General features: G+C 35.9%; 1 protein-coding gene across 1 annotated transcript in view; it reads left to right on the plus strand.

Annotated features, from left to right (window-relative positions):
* The window catches only part of BCKDHB (branched chain keto acid dehydrogenase E1 subunit beta), a 110476-nt gene that overhangs the window by 75406 nt on the left and 17194 nt on the right, over window positions 1-17876 (plus strand). The window contains exon 9 of the mRNA XM_072408566.1: window positions 5724-5810. Coding sequence (XP_072264667.1) covers window positions 5724-5810 — 87 coding nt within the window. The remainder of the gene's footprint in view (window positions 1-5723; window positions 5811-17876) is intronic.

Below are 17876 nucleotides of genomic sequence, written 5' to 3' on the forward strand. Positions count from 1 at the left end.
TTCTGACATGGGTTCAGTTGCAAGAATTCGGTATATTTTGCACACACTGTAAAGGTCTGTGCTTTGAAATTGCCCCCTTAATGACTTATTTGTAAAAATTAAATAAATCGATTCTGTTGATTTGTTATTTCACACCATTATGCATCTATAAATTTGACTTTGGCAAAACAGGTCTACATTAAAAAGACACTTGAAAAAAAATTCTTACTATCATTTTGTAGGCTGTGCTGGTAAAATCTCTCCAGACCGGACAGGAGGAGAGGCAAGGCCAACATTTAGTATTTTTTCCCATGAAGTGAATAGAAAACATGTATTTGACCTGAATAATTGGTGTTTACTGTGTAATGTTCATTATCCTACAGAGCTCACATCTTTACTAGCATTTTAACAAACTGCACTAAATCTGAATATGAGAATTGTGCCAAAAAACAATAGTACTTGTAATTGGAACTAATTTCAAAAAAATTGCAAGCAGGCAGGTTCTTGTTTGAAAACGAAAGAGAGGCAATGTCTCTTCTGCAATAAAATAAATTTACTTGTTTGTTGCCATGCATTCTGTTTTCACTCTTGCCCTGATTTATCAAGCAAATGTGCATAAGCTCTCCACTCGCATATACACTCACAGCTGGACACAGCTTATTACCGCGAGCTGGCACTGAGTGCTAATGGACTCGCCTACCAGCTTACAACATTGATAAATCAGCAGTGGGGTTGGGAATTTGCCAATTTAGGTGATTAATTTTCAGCTGCGCAATTCAGGTGGAGCTCTGTCAATAGTGATGTCATAGCAATCAATTACGGCACACCTGCTTTCTGTTCTGTGTGTACCTACAGTCCATTACAGGTCAATTTGAATCTTTAGTGCTTGATCTTTTTGGTAAGTGCTACATTTTATGTTACAATATACTAATTCACAAAATTGCTTTATTTATAGTTTGATTTGTTGCAGTTGTTGTTCTGATACTTTTTTGTTCGGTTGCATCACTGCAAACTAATTTATATCAAGCTGTATATATAATAATTAGCACTTTATAATATGTCATCTCATTCATAGTATGAATGTAAAATAAAATGTTCCAAAGCATTTTTGATCTGATTCAAATTAAATTAAAATTAAATATATACTAATTAAATTTTGGCTTTAGAGAAATCAAATATTTGAAACATTTAGTTAATTCACTTGTGTGTGTGTATGTCAAAATACATTTAAATGTATATAAATACATATGTATTTTCATTAATACTATTTTAACTGAACTGGTTTGTTGTGGGGGAAATAAGTAAGTTTGCTTGGATGGTATGCATTGATTTGACTTTTTGTAAACTTTATTATTGCTAGCTTCATCTGTTGCTGCAATGTTTTTGTGCCTGGTTTCTAATTACGGTTTTCTGTTGTTTAGCAAATCGTCAGCAATGTTTTGTCATTTTATCCACAAATAGTTAGGACAAATGTATGCATGGCTTCCACTGCAAACTGGCACTTGACCCCCCTTGTTGCCTTTGTCCCATTCTCAGTCATATTGTCACATAATGGTATTTGAATGTATTATGTACATATTCCTTTTATGAATAAATTGTCATGGTTTTTATTTCTTTTAATTTATTTTTTTAGTAGTCTGATCTTTGCTGAATAAGCTGAAGTTTTCCTTTAACATACTTCACTCATTTTGATTTGCTGCCACTGTTCTACAGAACTCCTCTGTTCATTTGTAGTAGTGTTATAGGTTTGTTCCCATTGTGCTGTGCTGCCTGGTCTTATCCCTATTGTATACAAGCACACTTCCACTTCCTGGCCAAACACATTGTCACTTAGCTGTCCAGCTGAGTTGCATACTGATTGTAACACACCTAATGGTGATAAAAGGAGGTCCAAGTTGCCAAGCACAACCTCAAACAACATTGATTGACAAGCTTACAAGCAGGGTCAAGCACTCTTAGAAATGAACAGATGTTCTCTTGTTGCTCAGCTTAATTTTGCTCATTAAATACTGGATTGTATGCATTATTTAGGTGTTTACATAATTCAAATAGTACTAGTATATAAAACTTCCAGGGACAAATACACTTTTTGTCAAACATATTTTCTTGCTTTTACAGCCTTTCCAGGGTGTTGATGTAGGTTTGAATGCCATTTTAGACCTTGGCCCACTATTTATTCATTTACTCACATCAGCTTGGTAGTGGAAGCACATAAAGGTGGATTCCTTCTTTAACCAGAATGCAACATAGAGACCACACATACACCACTAAATTTAAATGACAAAAAAAAAAATACACAAACGCATGTAAAACCACACTTACATATAAAGCCAAAATAGTTCAAAAATGGCTCAAGAAATATTGCATTCAAAAAATGCTTTAAAAAACCAATATGCAGTTTGGATCTATCAAGGGTGGAAAACTGTATTAGAAAATATTTATGCCGAACAAACATTAAAAGGTGGTAATACAGACATATTACAATTAAACTACCCTGTTTCCCCTATAATATAAGTCTTTTTGAAATGCCAAAATATGCCCTAGGTCTTATTTTCAGGAGGATGTCTTATTTGCGGGGGGTGCTTTATTTTAATTGTTTATGCAAAAATCGGGAGGTGGCTTATTTGATGGGGATGCCCTATCATCGGGGAAACACGGTATATGGCTACAAACACAATAACATAGCACTAACATTGACTTCTTAATTGCAAAATGGACATTGAAACATTCAAAGTTTAAAAAACAAAAGCAGCTATTGTGCTAAATGGTAAGCAAAGTATGAAATGTAGCAAAATAGATTAGGATAACACACAAAACGAGCAAAAGTGAGGTCTCGCCTGCCAGAGTACTCAGGGATTTATCACCAGATGGATCCTTAGGTCAGGCATCAGCTGAAAGTTAACTCTTTCTGAACCTGAAAATATTAGGTCAATTAATAATATGGGTATTTCTAAGCTAATATATATGTTTGAAATATTTGAACACATCATACATTTTTATTTAGGGCTAAGTTGAAGATTGCCATTTGAAGGAATGATTTGTTAGGGAAAGAATGACTTTTAATGCAATCTTGCATTGTGTCAAGCTACCTGAGATGTGCGCCTAGAAGCGCCAGATCATTTCAGTTGATAAATGCCAGGAGAATACGCCAGCATATTCTCGGGGGCTGAAAATTTGTTCGTAAATAGGTTAGAGGGGTCCGATGCTGGATCACGAATATGCGCGCAAATGCGAACATCCGATTTTGCTTGATAAATCAGGGCTTCTGCCTTGGGAGCCAGCATCTTCACCTGGTCCTCCTGCACATACATCCTGCAGTTTTTCATTCCCCACAGTCTGTTATGCCAGGATTGTTCTCTGAGCTGCACATGTGTATATTTCATTGCCTGTCTCTGCTGCAATAAACAACCTGCCTGCTTGTATTTTTTTTTATAGATCATTTAATTTATAATGCCTTTTGTACATGCACATTAAACATTTTTTTTACCACACAAAAACACTAAGGTGTGCATACACCAAAATACTTTTTGTAATGGAAAGCAGAAATATGTGAAAATATGTGTGAAAAGCTTCTAATCTGCCTTCTGGGTGGTGATTCAGAGTATGAAAATTTAGAGGATCAGCATGATAACCAACCAACATTTTTAGAAGAAAATCAGCAGCTTATAATTTACATTAAACAAAGACTCACTAAAAAGCTATAAAGCTAAAATGTCCACTCATTGGGGTTTTCTTTTATTTTTTGGTTATATTTGGAAAATATATAAATAAAACTTACCATAAATGATTTATTAATTTTGACAATTATTTAAAAAGAAACTGATACAGCAGAAGATGGCATATAAATGCATGCAATTTTTTAACAAGCAACTGATTTTACTATAAAGGAAAGGACATTGTAATACAGGAATGTTTATTTCTGTCTTTTCATTGCTTGAAGTCATTTTCTTACTACTGTTGGCATTCTGCTTACTTGTTAAACTATTCTTGGTAGTTGGCAAATGGTGACAAGTGAGTTCTTATACCTCCTAAACCAAGAGTAGTTGTATACCACACTTCAGACTTTATTATTATTAAATTATTATTATTAAACAGGATTTATATAGCGCCAACATATTACGCAGCGCTGTACATTGCGACTTTGCTTTGTATATGGCATATTCCATATGACAGCATTGTGTATGGTGTGTCACAGATATGGTTTTGTGTGCTTTTTTTTCCCTTTAGTCTAATTTGTGGGTAATTTTTTTCCATATGATCAGGGAACATTTTGTATACTGCTTCCCTAAGCACCTTCTTTATGTGCAAACTTTGCCCCCATAGACACTGCATTCAATGCATAATTTTCATTGTTTTCTCTATGACCGATTGCATTTCGTGTATTCTGCTTAACCTTTCTTTGTAAGACAGCATTACTTGTGTAGCATTTTGTGTGTTGCATTTTATTAGTGATGGATACATATAGATTTTATTTTTTCTTGGTGACTAACTGCATTTTGTATGGCGTTACATTTGTGTTTGTCTGTCAAGTCCCCCTTAGCAGATGGGACTGTGTATGGTACTCCATAATATTACATTTTGTGTGTTTTTTCTCTTGACTGCAAACAGTCTATTTAAGCACATGCTCTTGCAAGTCCTTGTTTTTTGTGATCAGTGTTTACACTCTTAGAATTGGATCAGAACACATATTTTTTACCTAAATCATTTTAGGATTAGTATGATCTTTAATATCGGCTGACAACTTTTCCTTTATTTTAATACACAATAGGTTATTTACAGTACAAAATAGCTAATATTCTCCAGATTTTGTATTCTGGGCCAAAGCATCCTGATAAGTAAGAAATGAGATTAATATTCTTTGGTTTTATTTATGGGTCTGAGTGGACCAATTGCTAAAGCAGGTGTAATCCCTTGACTTTGCAGCATAACATGTGATTTCTTACGCAAGCTATGCAATGCTTGAATCTATCATGAAAAAATACTATTGGAACTATTACTCTTTGAATTAAACTGTCTTTCTCTCATTGCAATACAGCCACAAAGGTGTTGGTAAATTTTGACTGTAGGACAGGTTGGAATTGAGGCAGTACATTTCACCTCCTTTATCTCCCAGTAACTGTCAGGTATGTTTCAAGTAATATAGGCTGGTGGTGGATGTCCTAAAGCTTTACTGATCACAGGTCACTTCAGAGCACATAGTGGATTGGGTGGGTACAAAATGGAATACGTCCAGTCCAGGAAAATCCCTTGACAGTCACCATGCTCATAGCAGTAGGTAAATCAGTGACCAACTGGGAGCCACTTGAGACCTCTCAAATAAATGGGTATTAGACTCAAAGGGCAGAGCATTACATCTGGTACATAGAACCATCCATTTTCCTGTCTTTTGCTGAAGGCCACCATTGTTTGATTCCCATATCCAGTGCTAGACCTTGGAATGAGCAGACATGTGCAGCATCAACACATTGAAAATTGCCTTGGATTTATTACGGCTTGTAGGGGCTGGGCAGATGCTAGTGCCAGTACTGATTTGAGCTTTAACTGTGGCTTGCAGACTTCAATAAAATGAGTATATCTGTTGGCTTTTAAGTCTATGATTTTCACAGCCCCCCTTATTGGTTCTAGATGGCATGTGAATCAGCACTTCGGTGCTTTCTAAATGTAGATGAAATTATTTCTCTGAAAAAAAAAGTTCTCTGGTGCATTTCCCTTGATTTCTGACATTTTTTTTTTCTCTTTTCTAGTCTGTGGCAAAGACTGGCCGGTTACTAATCAGTCATGAAGCTCCACTAACAGGAGGATTTGCATCAGAAATAAGTTCTACAGTACAAGTAAGTCTGACCATGCATTCAACAATTTTGTGATCCAAGTTTATCTCAATGCTAAAATCCCCACTCCATAATGAATTAAATATTGATTTCAGATTATTTTAAAGCTATTAGAAAAAGTGGTGTTTTGTGGGTCCAACAATTTCCAAATACAGTTAGGTCCATAAATATTTGGACAGACAATTTATTTCTAATTTTGGTTCTGTACATTACCACAACACAATTTTAAATGAAACAACTCAGATGCAGTTGAACTGCAGACTTTCAGCTTTAATTCAGTGGGTTGAACAAAAAGATTGCATAAAAATGTGAGGAACTAAAGCCTTTTTTTACACAATCTCTTCATTTCATTGGGCTCAAAAGTAATTGGACAATTGACTTAAAGGCTATTTTATAGGCTGGTGTGGGCAATTTCATTGTTCTGTCATTATCAGTTAAGCAGATAAAAGGCCTCGACAATTGATTTGGGGGGGAGGGTTGCTTGTATCTTGAAGATTTTGACAATGTGCGTTCAATGGAGCTCTCCATGCAGGTGAAACATGCCATCCTTAAGCTGCAAAAACAGAAAAAAAACATCCGAGAAATTGTTACAATAATAATAGGAGTGGCAAAATCTAAAGTCTGGTATATCATGAGAAAGAAACAAAGCTCTGGTGAACTCAGCAACGCCAAAAGACCTGGACGTCCACGAAGACAACAGTGGTGGATGATCGCAGAATCATTTCCATGGTGAAGAGAAACCCCTTCACAACAGCCAACTAAGTGAACAACACTCTCCAGGAAGCAGGCGTATTCACATCCAAGTCTATCTTAAAGAGAAGACTGCATGAAAGTAAATACAGAGGGTGCACTGCAAGATGCAAGCCACTCATAAGCTTTAAGAATAGAAAGGCTAGAATAAACTTTGCTCAAAAACATCCAAAAAACATCTGTAACATATGGCGGAGGCAGTGTGATGGCTTGGGCGTGCATGGCTGCCGGTGGCACTGGGACACTAGTGTTTATTGATGATGTGACACAGAACAGAAGCAGCCGAATGAATTCTGAGGTGTTCAGAGACATACTGTCTGCTCAAATCCAGCTAAATGCAGTCACATTGATTGGGAGGCGTTTCATAATACAAGGACAATGACCCAAAACATACAGCCAAAGCAACCCAGGAGTTCATTAAAACAAAGAAGTGGAATATTCAAGTCATTCACCTAATCTGAACCCAATTGAGCATGCATTTCACTTGTTGAAGGCTAAATTTCGGACAGAAAGGCCCACAAACAAACAGCAACTGCAAGCCAGGAGGAAACTCAGCATCTGGTGATGTCCATGAGTTCAAAACTACAGACTGTCATTGCCAGCAAAGGGTTTTCAACCAAGTAATAGAGATGAACATTTTATTTTAAGCTTTTTAATTTGTCCACTTACTTTTGAGCCCCTAAAATGAAGTGATTGTATAAAAAAAGCTTTAGTTCCTCCCCTTTTTATGCAATCTTTTTGTTCAACTCACTGAATTAAACCTGAAAGTCTGCAGTTCAACTGCATCTGAGTTGTTCCATTTAACATTAAGTGTGGTAATGTACAGAACCAAAATTAGAAAAAAGTTGTGTCTGTCCAAATATTTATGGACCTAACTGTAAATCCGAAAACTGTGTAAAGTTTAGGATTCAGAAACCTTTCTGTCACCTAAATGCTTCTAAATTGGTTTCATATTTTGTTGGACAACCTTTGAAAAGGAACTGATATAAATATAGATATTTTTTATGACCCGTTACAGTAGTTGTTTGCATACAAATTTTTTATGTTCCTTTCTTATCAACTTTTCTTTCTATTTATCTAACATGATATTCTGTATTAAATTTTTGCACATTTTTTTGTTTTGTCCTTATCTAATATTTCCCTGTACTGACTAGAATTGGAGAGGTAAACCATTTTTGCATCAGAAGTCCAAAAAAACTCTAAATCCAGGTTACTTTTGGTTTCCCTTTAAAGCTTACCTAAACTCAGAATTTTCACATTACATAAGAGTACAGCACCGCCCCCTAAATCTCTATGGCCTAGGAGTGAAAAGCCTCCGGTGATACCTACGTCACGAATCCCGGGAGGCTCTTGGATGCTCTGCGAATGCCTGAGCAGCCCTTTCGTCAAAAGGGGGGAAAACAGCCGATCTCATGCATGCGCAGTGAGATTGGCAAGTTTTTTTCCCCTAACTACGTCACACAATCTCGCGCCTAGTTTGGGTGAGTAAGAAGAACCCGGAAGAAGAGGAGAAGATGGTGGCGCCTGGAGCACCAGCCTGGAGATGGATACCAAGACAATGCGGGACCCCATAGAAGAGACCTCTGGACCGATCAACTGGTCAGCGGGATTGAAGGTAACTGTATTTTTTTTTTTGTTTTAGCCTTATGTTTTGAGTTTAGTTCCTCTTAGATGGAGATTGCATTTACAGGACACAGGAATTCTAAGAAAGAAAACAAATTAGAAAAATGATCTCTAAACCAAGGTGGGGACAATCCTCACATCTGTCATCCACCTCTAATATTTTACAATCTCTATTCTGAGGTTTTGACAAGGGTTGACACCTATAGCCATGTGATTACCAGGTTTACTACAAGCGTGGACTTCCTAGCACCAGGCATGCGTTTAAATGCTAGGGGGAAATACAGTTAAAAAAAAAAAGCAGTTAGAAACAAATGTATAGAATTGTAAATCATTTATCAAAACAAAAATTAAAACTGTAGAAAATATAAGATTGCTTCCTATTTTTTATTCTCTTTGCTGCAGTTGCAGTGTGATACCTTACTCTGTAGTGTTGTCTTTTTGCTAGTTAATGAGGAACTATAACTTTTTTGGAAAGTACTTTGTCTTACCAGAAAAGCAAGATGGAAAATTAATTGAACCCCTTCTACAACCCAATTAAAGTAATAACCGTATTCCTACTATTTTTGAGTATTGTGTATACTGTATCCCTATTTTTAGTCCAACTTTTTTATTAACATCTTTAAAGAAAAAAACCTGAGCTAAATCATAAGTAAATCAATAACTTAATAAAATCAAATATAGTGAACTAAAAGTGAAAAAAGACCATAATCTGGACCCTGGTTTACTATTCAGTAATGGAAGATGAGTGCTAATTCTTCTTAGCTCGCTTGTTTTGAGTTAGTTACCCAAAGTAACATCAGATGGTAAGTTTAATTGGGAGGTAACTAACATTAGTCTGCAATGGCATCTTCCACTAAAGTGTATCTAAATCTGAAAAACAAAATGTAATATATTGCAGCTCAACAAGCTTACCAGTTTTTTGTGGTAGTTGGATGTGTTTCTGTGTTGTGGGCCCTTTTCATTTTTTTTTCACCTGGTAATCCTGGGAACAAAACGCTTACTATCCTACGTTGGCTATGCTTATATACTCAACTGTTTAGAAATTCACACTTTTCTTAAATTGTAGTCACCAAAGTAATTGTTGCCTACTTATTTAATACTACTTTATTAAGAATATTAATATTTCAGCAGCTTATGGATAAATATTTCATGGTTTAAAAAAATTGTGTGGTATAATAGAATTGTAAATGTAGTTAGTTATCGGGGGATGATATTGTTTTGTTTCTTGTACAGTTGACCCAAAAAGTTCTTCCTTTTGTCCTTGTAATTTTAGCATATATAAAGCTAAATGATATTAATAGGAAACAATTTAGATCAAGCTGCAACTTCTCAGGACAATACAGGATGTGCCTTGGTGTGTAATGTAGAAATGCAATTACGTTTTTACAAATACATTTACAGATGCACATTTTCTAAGGGCTTACGTTAATCCTTCTTTTGAGTAATTGTAATTGAAAAAGCATTAGCTTACACAAACAAAGTGTGTGTCATATTTAAGAACTGCAAAACATAATCTCTTAAACAATATAAATATTTTATAAATAATTGCTTTGGTGTGCAGATTGTCATATACAGCAAGATGTCTACTACAAATGTGCTGTAAGAAAGGAAAAAAAAAAACAAAATTCTTTTCTTTCTGGATTAAGTGGATAATTGTCGAGCCAAAACTGTTAGAGATTGTGGTAGATATTTCTTCTCATACATGTGGAAATAATAAGGTTTCAATAAGGAGTCCAGTTGGAGTGCACGGTTATTTTCCAGATTTTTGTTCCATCCATACAGTGAGATCCTTTTGCCCAAAATAGGCATAGTGCAGTTCTCTCCAAGGTGCTATTGGCTCAGAACTATTATGTCCAGCTTTTGTATTTTAAAACTAATAGATACTAAACTAAGGTAAATTAAAAAAAAAAAAAAAACAGCACCATTCACGATACTAACTTTCTTTCTCATGCTGTCCCTGGCAGTACTTTTTTTTCCTGCAGTAGATGTCTGTGTCATTTAACCCAGAAGACAGGGCATTCTGTGTGAGTAGAGAACCTCTTTCACCCACCCCCTGAGGGGTATCACCAAAATGACCTGTACTCACATATGATACAGAGAGCCGCTGTGATGTCACCACATAACTGCCACTTGCTGGGGGTAGAGTAGGTTATCCTAGGGTTGGGCTTTGAGCTTCACCATAGTAAACGTGTCTGATAATCCTATTCCAGAGAATCAATGTACTGTACTCCTTTTGATGTTCCATGCCGCCATCTTTCTTCTAGCTCGCCTGATGACGTCAGTGACGTCACCTAATCTTACTTTAAGCGTGCATGTGAGGGAGTGTCCTACAAATGTGAACAACCAGGTGATGATCTCGCTCTGCTCGAGATTGGGCTCTGGTTTAATAAGAAGGGGCAGGCACACAGTAAAAAAATATGTTAGTGAATATATATATATAAAAAAGTATGTTAAGGAGGCAGCGTCCTTAGGATTCAGTTGGTTTGAGCGTCTTGCCTTTTTTAAGATTCCCACTCATGTTGGGTGCTAGTTCATTATTATGTCTTGTGGATGGGGCATCACAATGTGCAGCAATGAGATAATACACCTTCCAATGCTGAATTTCCCAGCCGCACTTTCTAGCTCTGCAAAAGGAATTGGATTAGTGTTATACCTGTGTTTTAACGTAACACTGTCAAAGGGCTGGCACACAATAAAGTAACATGTTAGTGAATATATGTATAAAAAAACATAAAGCAGCCTAAAGGGAAAACAACTCTTTAGCTTATGATAGACCAGCTGTTTTTTTGATCTACCAAAAGGCCTGGGCACTTTCACATAGAGGGGAAGGGTGTACCTATAGTTGTATGCTCCTGTTGTTCCTGTTCAGTACACAGCACTATTTTGTTCACTGCTCTGTGAACTGACAGATAATTTTTTGGTTGGTTGATATAACTACAGGCTCTAAGGCCACCACACCAGTTTATACTATTTCCGCATTATTTAAGTGCAGTGGGAGAAGGTCAGGCAGCTAAAGGAGCCAGTCAGTTCATGTGCTCCCAATGACAAATTATTTTTTCTATTTAAATAGGATAATAAATTCTTTGTTTTCATTGTTGACTTTAAAAATCTATTCTGATGTTTTTGTAGTACACTGTCAATGTAACTGTTACTTCTCTGCTAGAAAACGTTCTTACACTTCAAACTATTCTAATAATTCCTATCAGTGCTTTGCTGTATATACTTATGTATTCGTGTCGCCAAACAAGGCACCAGTCACCTTTCTTTATTTATACCGACTCCCAGGACATTTAGCTAGGGGTATATAAAAGAAGATCTGTAACCACTATCATAAAATCTGGGTAAATTGTTATTTCTAGAAGTAGTAAGAGGTCTTTGTTTTTTTTTTTTTACTGTTATGCATACTTCTCTTGTACCATGGGGACCCTAAACAGTAGTTTTATAGAACAAAAATCATTCAACAAACTGAAAACAGCTGTATGTTCAATAGACATTCTTCTCCTGTAGATCTATATTTAGTACTGCCTGCCCTTTTATGATTTGAGTCTTATTGTTGATTTGTGTAATTGAGGGATGATAATGTGTTCCTTTGTTATATGTTTGAAATTCTGTTACTGTCTAAAAACTGAAAATTGTCATGTATATTGTAATATTAGTTAAGATTTCTTGCTAGTTTGGCAGTTACATGTGATGATAGACTAACTATAGTTATGTCATGAGATACAAACAAATATAAAATACATTATTAACTGAACTGAATTCATCACATAGCAGCTGATTATCACTCTGGGTGATGAAATGTAACACATCTCAAACTAAACTTTTGCAGTCTATAGTAGCATCATCACATTTTTGTTTTATTTTACAAACTATTATTATATTTAATATTGACATATTGAAATATATTATTATAGCATTCAACTTTGTTGAATCTTAACACATGCACTGGGCTGATTTACAAGGTGAAAACATTTTTCATATCCATTAATGAAGGTGTAATCAAAACTTGTGCAGTGGAAATTGTACTGTAACTTCCTTTGCACAAGTCTGGGGGATCAAAGTGAATGCAGGATCACTCGTCCTAATAAAAAAATATATATTATGTATTACAATAATAATTATTCCTACTGTTTTTGGCACAATCCTCTACAATTTTAGCTTTATTGAACATATGCCTGCCATATAAAATGCATATGCTCGTTATATACTCTGCAATGTTTCTGTATTTTGTTGTTTTGTAATTAAAAAAAAAAATGGTAAAAAGTGATATTGGTTTAGGAAGCTGCTTGCCTTGACCTCAGACATCATTCTTGTATAATGTTTTGTTTCTTCTGCTGCTGTCACCATTGGGGTCAATCCTAGGGCTATGTTTCTGTCCATAATTGGTACTTCTGGGATCCCACCTCCATCACCAATGTCCAGCACAATTCAATTGAAAGGAAATTGGTTTTCATTACAAAATTAGTGTTTATTTAGATTTTTTATTATTTGGCCTAGTATGCATATTAGAAATTGGAACTCCTGGATTTCTTCCATAATTTTATTTAGCATCTACCCATTCCATTGATGTATCTAGAAATTATTTTTTCTCCAGTGGCAGGGGGTGAGCATTCTTCCTGGACTGGGTGCCTCTAAATTTACGATGTATGAGTGCCACTCACTTCTGGATTCTTTGAATTCAGTCTGCTTGACTACATACATCTTATGGCAGAACAGATAGCAATAAAAACCTGAAAAAAGGTACTAACTGTTCCCCATTCTACCTAAGATTTGGAAAAAAAAGATTTAGGCAGTATGTATTTTAAAAATTGCTATAATATTTTCCTTTTCGTATCCCATTTAACTCTCTACTTACCAAAATTCACAGTAAAAACTTCATCAAATGACTTCCCTCCTCATCTCTTAATAAAAATATCAGTGGCATTACCAATGGCAACAATATATATGAACACTTTGTCCACAAACCTGACACTCTTGCACACTGCATCACCTTTGCTGGCATCCAGTATTGTTGATCAGAGAGCTTGTTTGTTCATACAGCTAGACTGGAAAAATACATCTGATGCTTTGAGTGTTGCCTATTTCCCTCTACAATTTTTACTTTAAATGATTCTTCAGTTTATTAAACTGTACTCAAAAGAGTAAATTATAGTTTTGTCACCATGTTTTTTTTGTAAGAAAAAGTTCTGTTTGTGTTTTTATCTTTATTGGTAGCTTGAAGCCTTCATTCCTTACTTTTCAAACTTGCTGCTTGTTGTATTGGCACACACAGCAGATCTAAGAGCTAGAATATAGCTTTTCTTCTTTCTCTGTGTATATGGACAGGTTTGGCCTAGGGAGAATTAGCAGAGGAAATTCAGTTTGGGAAAATTTGTTCAGGTTGCACAAATGATTTCAGTCACAGTGTTCCGTGTATGCAAGCAGTAGCTCAATTGTTGCCGTTTGGGATTTCCAAAATTAGCAGGATTTTATTTACATTCATTTCCGGCTGTAGGTCTCAACAAAAGCCTCTTCTGAACCAATGCTTTGGACAGTTTAGTCTTCTTGGAACAAAATGTATCCATATGTGTGATGGCCAACAGACCCGACCTGTAACTGTATATAGTTTTCTATAAAAAAAACAATGCATGTCCCTGCAGGTGAGACCCAAAAAGCTCAAGCTCATACATTTCTGGCATGTTTTAAATGCTGACAGATTCTGTCACACAGATGGATCTATGAACTGGCTGCAAAGAAACAAAAAGTGTAAACAGTAGCCATGATAATGGATTTATTTTTACTCCTCTGTACTTTATTTAATGTTTTCATTGCACTATAAATGTTAAAAACATGTCATAATGCACCTAGATTAAAACTATTTTCATCAAAAGGGATAATGTGGGGAATCTCCAACCCTGCTTGAACATTTTCTTGGGAGACCATTATCAGCCTTTTCCTGTCCTTTGGCTGCTCTCTTGGATGAAGTGTCAGGGGGGATTTTTAGTAACTCCTAATCTGGTTTAGTTTTGAATAAATACTTAATGCATCATTTAACTTTGTTTTTTTATTATTTACTTTTTTATTTATAATTTAAAAAAAAAAAATTCAAATAAACCACAGATGAATTTATAGACCGGTAATTACAACATAACTGAGAATAGTAACACAGGTGAATCATCATATAACAAATAAACAGTACCGAGATTCAGGCATTAACTGTACATTATAAAACATACATAGTTCTGTGTGAGACAAATTACAAAACTACAGGTGGATCATTGTCCAATAGCTTGGTTACATACCAGGGAGTCTGTTCAAACATGGATATTATACATTGCTTAGTTGCCACTGGTAGTATATTTATATATGACTCCCATAGCTCAAAAAATGTTGTGTCTATATTATTTACTTATAGCATCTGCAGAATCAGTCCCAAAGATATTGCATATCTATTATTTTTTTTGTGCTTTACAGTAATGTAGAGCTTCTCAATGTTAGCAAAACCTTCACATGTTGGAGGTTATTATTGCCAACAGTTGCTGAGAGAACGTGTACAGACAACATTAGCTTATCATTTTTTCCCCAGATGTCAGATTTGAGTTTGTGTGTAATGTTGTTTGAAGGTTTTATGACAAGTATAATTTGCAGCCTAATGTTTTGTCATTGAAAAGTATTTTAATATAATGAAATAATTTCCAAATGGATGTCATGCCTTGCTTCACTTTTGTGCCATATGGGTAAAGCTGGATGTGGGGCTCAATTCTCCAAGATGACACCTGAAGATAAGGATCTCATTTGACTGTAATTTCAACATAATGTAAATTCTACTAAAAATGCCTGCCACTTTTTTGAAAATAAAGTTTTATAGCGTCTGGTGGTAATATTGTTTACACTACGGGTTGTATACAACATGCAGATCCAAATTTCTTTCTGCATATGCATTTGCTGGCAGAACCCTAAGCCCAACCTACATCTTGAATCATAGTTTGAGTTTAACCTTTAAAGAGAGCAAGGATTGACAAGGATTTCCAACCAGAGATTAGCTTTATAAATTTTCTAGCTGAATTTGTTTTGATAACAATATGTGTGATGATACCCTTTTTTGTTATACTTCTACACATTATAGTATATTTATTTATGTGTTATTTGCAGTCGCTTCTAACAAAGTACATTTTTTATGGTGATTTATTGTTGACTATTGAGAAACTGCTGTGGATTTTCCTCTTACATATAAGAACAGATCCTAGTTCCCATGTTCTCCCCAGCCCATTATAGCCGGGTGTACTATGTGGCACTTTTCAGTAACCTCCCGGCTGCTTTTGGGTGGTAATTTGATTAATGATAAGTTTCTATACTGATTGAACGTAACAATCTCTTTTTGTTGTTTTGTAAACAAAGAACACTGAAGATAAATCTGTCCCACACATTTCATGGCACTCAATGTAACCCACCATTGTTCTCAAATATTCTTCATTTCCAGAAAATGAATGTATTAAAATTTCTGTTCCCCTGAGATTTTTACACTAATGTGAAAAGGTTGTTGGTGGATATGTATTGGTAATTGCAAGAGCCATATTAGAACTGTTAAGTATTTACCTAAGCCATGGTTTGCTTTGCAAAATGTGCAGTATTCTAGATGTAGACACAACCTTTTCAACTGGCTTTTCGCTGGGAATTATTTATTAGGCAGAAATGTCATAGATTTAGATGCAGCAGATATCACATTTACTTCTTAGGTAAGTTGTGTGGGAGACAAGAAAATTGATGTTACGGAGCTTAGAAAAATGGTATTTCTTTGCGATAGTTCATTAAATGATGAAATAGCAAAATCACTCTTGTTCCATTTCCCACCCTTAATTTAGAATTTGTTCTTACTTCAATACTTTTTTTTCTACCACTAGATGCCTGATTGCCAGCATCATTTATTACACTTCGTAGCCCATCCTGGACGTGTCCCAGCCTGCTGTCAGCGTTAGGATAGGAACTAGTGGAGAGCAGTATTGTCAATGTTAAAACAGGAAAGATCTAGGTGAAAAATCAGGGTGATTCAATCCTGCCACTTGTCTGAAAAGGTGGTAAGGTTTAGGTTGCAGAGATCTTGGTGTGGGAAGGGGTAGGGAAAAAGGTAAAAAAAAAAAAGAAACTTGGTGGCTGTTTGTTCTTTATTTACAAGCATCAATGTTGAGCCCTGCCTATTTGGTGTGCCACTGAAATAAGACATATTGGCCATCCAATGGCTTCAAAAGGACTGTGGTGAAACCAGAAGTCGAAAACAAAAGCTTCAGGGGATGTAGCAGTGACAGAATCCTGGTGTGCCATAATTGGCAAGTGCACAAATAACTGTGGATACGTTGGAGGTAAAGAGTCAATAAGGAAAAGTAGCTATAGAAGGAAAGGGATGGTGTGGCTGTAGCTTAAGTGATCAGAAGTTGAGAGATGGAGAGGCAGTGAAGATGCAATAGGAAGGAGGAGGGGGGAGGAAGAGACTCACCTCCTATTGTTAGGTCTGGTGCTGTTAGTAATGTACAGACCTAAATAGTAAAGTATAGCAGTGAAGTCAGAGGGCCAAACAGGTTTCTGTGAGGGCCGGAATGTTGAGACTTATTTAGGATAAGGTTATGGCAGGGATTATTTTATTGCAGACAGATCTGGCATTCCGCTAGTTGCTGGAGGGAGAGAGCGAATGTTTTTAGTGGTGTGCATGAGGTTGGATGCTGAGATTCTCTCAAATTTAGGAGCGAGAGATATATTGTAAGGAAGACCTGTACCAGGTAGAGAGAGCAGGTAATTGTGAGAAAAGGATTGAGAGAAGGGCACAGATTACTAAAGATGGGTAGGGTAATCTGACGGTGCCCAATGAGGAGGCTACATTGTGACCCTTTACTGTGGCTTAAAAAGTGGCTAAATGGCAAGACAACGACAAAAGAGAGGAATTTTCCTAGTAGCAGCAGTAGTGTGAACAGTACTAAAAATTTGCTTGCATGCTAGTAACACCAAATAGATTATTTGTTAAGTACAGACAGACTACTGGTGTAAAATGAGTGTTAAGATTATAGCCAAAGGGTTGAAATGCTGGAATTCCGGGAGTTAGGCCAGAAGACAAATAAAAGTTGCATGTAGTCATACAGAGCATGGAGTGATGGAGTGCATTACCTGGAAAAGATGAATACGAGTCCTAGATCAAGGTGAAAAGGGGCCTAGAGGCTCAGGATGGATACAACAAGGGTCAAAACTCTAGTTATAACTCTAATAGCTCATTTTAGGTCAACAGACCTACCTGAGCCCATACCTGTAGTCAGCATGTTTGCATAAGAGCATATGAATTTGGACAAACAAAGGAAAGTTGTCAGATTTGTCAAATGTTTTAGTGGTGGATCCCAAATATTTCCCTCAGTTTATGTTTAAAAAAAATGTTAGACATCTCTTTTAAATTTTTTGGCTGATAGACATTTTCTCTTTTTCAGCAATGTTAGTAAAAGTATAATGTTTTTGTCATTATTAAAGCCTTATTTGGAGACCAAAATTAAAGCATATTTTTGTTAATGTAGATGTTCTTGTATCCATTAGAAATGAAATGTTGGCCTAAATGTATATTAAAGAATGTTATGTGCTGTATGCTGAAAAACTGTAGAAATAAAAGGTCTGTACTATTAATTTGGGTGTATACCAAACAGAAGATACCTAAAAGCATAATAGCTGAACTGCGGTAATGGTCCT

Source organism: Pyxicephalus adspersus, chromosome 4 (genome assembly GCF_032062135.1).
Source record: "Pyxicephalus adspersus chromosome 4, UCB_Pads_2.0, whole genome shotgun sequence".
NCBI classification, from domain to species: domain Eukaryota; kingdom Metazoa; phylum Chordata; class Amphibia; order Anura; family Pyxicephalidae; genus Pyxicephalus; species Pyxicephalus adspersus.